This window comes from Pygoscelis adeliae, unplaced genomic scaffold (genome assembly GCF_000699105.1).
Source record: "Pygoscelis adeliae isolate BGI_AS28 unplaced genomic scaffold, ASM69910v1 Scaffold855, whole genome shotgun sequence".
Lineage (NCBI taxonomy): Eukaryota > Metazoa > Chordata > Aves > Sphenisciformes > Spheniscidae > Pygoscelis > Pygoscelis adeliae.
Window position 1 is genome coordinate 41,503 of NW_008824727.1, and position 3,176 is coordinate 44,678.

Genomic DNA, 3,176 nt, shown 5'->3' on the forward strand with positions numbered 1-3,176 from the left:
AATTCAGAGGAACTCGCACCTATTCCTGCCTCCTTCAAGCCAAGGAGGTTGAAACCACTAGCTGTGCTTTCTTCTGCCTGCAGAGCAAGCTTCCGTGCACAAGGTTCTGCTGCTTCTAGCAAAGATTCAAAAAGTTGCTCAGCCCTTGCATTTATGCGCCTCGATTCTAGCTCAGTTTGATAAGTAACATTTCCTGGTAGCAGACCTTCTCCACTGTAAGAGACATCATTTGTCAGAATCCAGTATTTTCAGCGTGCAGACAGAGGTCTGCTCATCTCTTTGCCGTGGCGGAGTTTTGCTGCTGGGCAAGGAGCGACGAGCAGAATTCCATCTGCATGCCCACGGAACTCAGGAATTGCAAATTGCAGGCTGCTCAGGTAGAAAACTGGGTAACGTATGGAGGAACAGCGTGAGTCGAGCCCCTAAGCTGCGTGTTTTGGGGTTTTGTGACAATCTAAATGGAACAGATTGATTTCTGCCTTAGGGCAGAAGGAAAGGAGGTCAGCTGTGTGCTAACCTCTCTTGAAAGGGGTAAAATCCAGGAATGCACGTACTTGCGGGACGAGGGGAGATGAACAGCTGCCTTGCCCTTCTGTGAGGCATCTAGCCTCATCTAGCTGGCGAGAAAAGGACCGTCCAGGATGGTTGTGTGCACGGAAAGGAAGTTCCCGAATAACGGAAACAATACACATAGCATTTTCTGAAGGCGTTTGGGAATGTAGCTCTCGGAAAAAAAAAACCACCACCCAAGCGGTTCTGGCTCTGAGTGTACGTTGCAATGCAGAGCCGATCGTGCCTGATACTTAATGCGACAGCGAGTCCTAAAGTTACCCTATGACTCTCTGTGTACCTGTTCACGGTCCTGTGCCAGCAGACCTTTCCAGGGGGACGCTGTTCCTAGCAAGTGAGTACGCAGACCCGTGTGCTCTTAAATTTGCCTCTCCTGGCTCGCGTCTCAGTTTCATCGTCTGTAAATGGAAACAACTCTGAGCTGGCTCGTGGTATGAGCACCTGTCAAGCTCCTGTAGCTGACACTTGCGTAACGTTTGGAGTCCCCTGCGTGACTAAGGTAGCAAAGAGTAGGCGCTCCCTTTACCTGCTTTTGTAGATCTCGGTCTGAATTGCCGCGAACCCGCAGCGCGGGCCTCAGTTGAGGATTTTTAGGTGCAGCATCACTCTCTTTCTCAGACCTCATGCCATTTTTCTTGTTGTTGCACAGTGGTTTGAGCCTTCCCAGTTTGGGACTTGGTGGGCAATCCTGTCTACAAGCATGAACTTGGCTGGAGGCTTAGGCCCCATTGTCGCTGCTCTCATGTCTCTGAACTACGATTGGCGCATGACTTTGTCCTTCTCTGGCTTCATCTGCGTGGTTGTCTCTTTTGTTTGCCTTGTCCTGATTAAAAACGAGCCGTCGGATGTTGGGCTACCCAACATTGAACAAGGAGCCAAGAAAGGGAAGAAAGGTGAGCACGAGACTTCACTGTAAGCGGGCAGGCGCGGGAGAAGGTGCGGTGCCTTCTGTCTGTGTTCTGGTGCAAATGTGTCGGCGCTCAGTGTACTGAGACCTCCGTCCTTCCCACTTCCCGAAATCACTGCTCGGCGGGATGTGTGTAAGGGGTTGTTTTCAGCAGCCTTATTCTGGCAACCGTCGAGCTGCAACAACTTCTGTTGAAGTTATAAATCGTATAAACCAAGCCCCAGTGTAATCTTGCGGGAAGGTGCCGGCGTACAGGCTTCTGAGACTGTCACAGCAAAGTGCAGCAGAGCAGAGGAAGAGCCTGCCCGCCGATCAGTTCTGTTCCTTGGCCTGCCAGTGACCGTCTGTGCGTCGCTGAGACGCTCGCGGCTGGCTGTTTCATCTCCCCGCCTGTCTAATGTCTTCGTACTAACAGTGCCCTCGTTTTCTTGGGGCTTTGTTTGCTTAGACTGCGAGCTGAGTCTCCTGGGGGGTACTGGAGAGAGAGAAACAATGCAACAGCGGGGAATGCTTCCTTAAGCCTGACCCTCCTCTCCTCCATGTTACCAGAGGACAGGCAGTTCTCCCCTCACCCCGCCGTGGGTTCTCTTGACCCCTGGCTTGCGGTGGACTCTGCTCAGTGTTTTCTGTCCTAACCTAGGACATCTAGTTAGTAAATGTTTGTTCAGACCACTGAGTATGGTGCTTCTCTGAAAGCAGAACAGGTAGAGGGGAATTGCAACAGAGGTTTGCTGTAGGATTTTAAAGGCCAGTGGAAACTCAGCCTACCTTCCACGCTGTCCTGCGATGCCTGTGCTGCTAGACTTGAGCTCTTTGTGTACAAAACCAATATTGCTTTCCCAGAGTGTTCTCTGGGGAGGGTAGGTTTGTAGGTGCTCTTGGGCGACTGATGCAATAATAAAGGTAGCACCTGAAAGTCAGCATCTTTCTTTGGGTCTGTGTAGTGGCTTTCACAGGCAGAGCTTAAAAGCAGTAGCGCAAAGTCTGGAGAAGCAGATCATTTTTCTAACAACCTTTGTGAAGGGTTTATTGGCAACCGCAATATAGAAAATTACTGGGAGTAGTGTTTTGATTATTCTTTTGAAATCTTTAATGAATGTGGAATAAATTGACAGAAAAGATTCTGAAATCACAGCAAACCCAGAATGAGGGGGAGGTAAAGCCATTCACTACCAGTAGCTATGAATATCTCGCTCTGTAAGTATGTCCTTATGCATGAATCCTGCTTGCGGATGTGTCTGTAGCGCCACTGAGTCGGTGTGGTTCAGTAGCTGTGCTCAAGCAGTAGTAACGTTCCTCCTGATCTTCCTTGCAGGTTCCTCCAGCGAAAATAGCACTTTGACAGAGCTGCTGCTCTCACCTTACCTCTGGGTGCTCTCAACAGGCTACCTGGTTGTTTTTGGAGTCAAAACATGCTGTACCGACTGGGGACAGCTCTTCCTGATCCAGGAGAGGGGACAATCCATGCTTGTGGGTGAGATGCAAAGCTGCGTTTTTAAGCTTTGTGGCTGCAATTTGGGAGGTGTGGCAGAGAGCTCGACTGGGTACAGCAAAAGGATGCAGGCACCTCCATCTGAGGGACTTGTTTGCTTACCTCCTACCTGTCCGTTTAGATACATGTAGTTATTGAAATAACTCGCTGATGAAGTTGCTGCATGCGCCGAGTGCCCCAGTGCTGTCTTGCGCCAGGGCCCTCCTG

The 3,176-nt window shown here is 50.3% G+C and overlaps 1 protein-coding gene across 1 annotated transcript in view; it reads left to right on the plus strand.

Annotated features, from left to right (window-relative positions):
• The window catches only part of SLC37A4 (solute carrier family 37 (glucose-6-phosphate transporter), member 4), a 32,394-nt gene that overhangs the window by 24,517 nt on the left and 4,701 nt on the right, over positions 1–3,176 (plus strand). The window contains exons 3-4 of the mRNA XM_009323385.1: positions 1,220–1,463; positions 2,793–2,951. Coding sequence (XP_009321660.1) covers positions 1,220–1,463; positions 2,793–2,951 — 403 coding nt within the window. The remainder of the gene's footprint in view (positions 1–1,219; positions 1,464–2,792; positions 2,952–3,176) is intronic.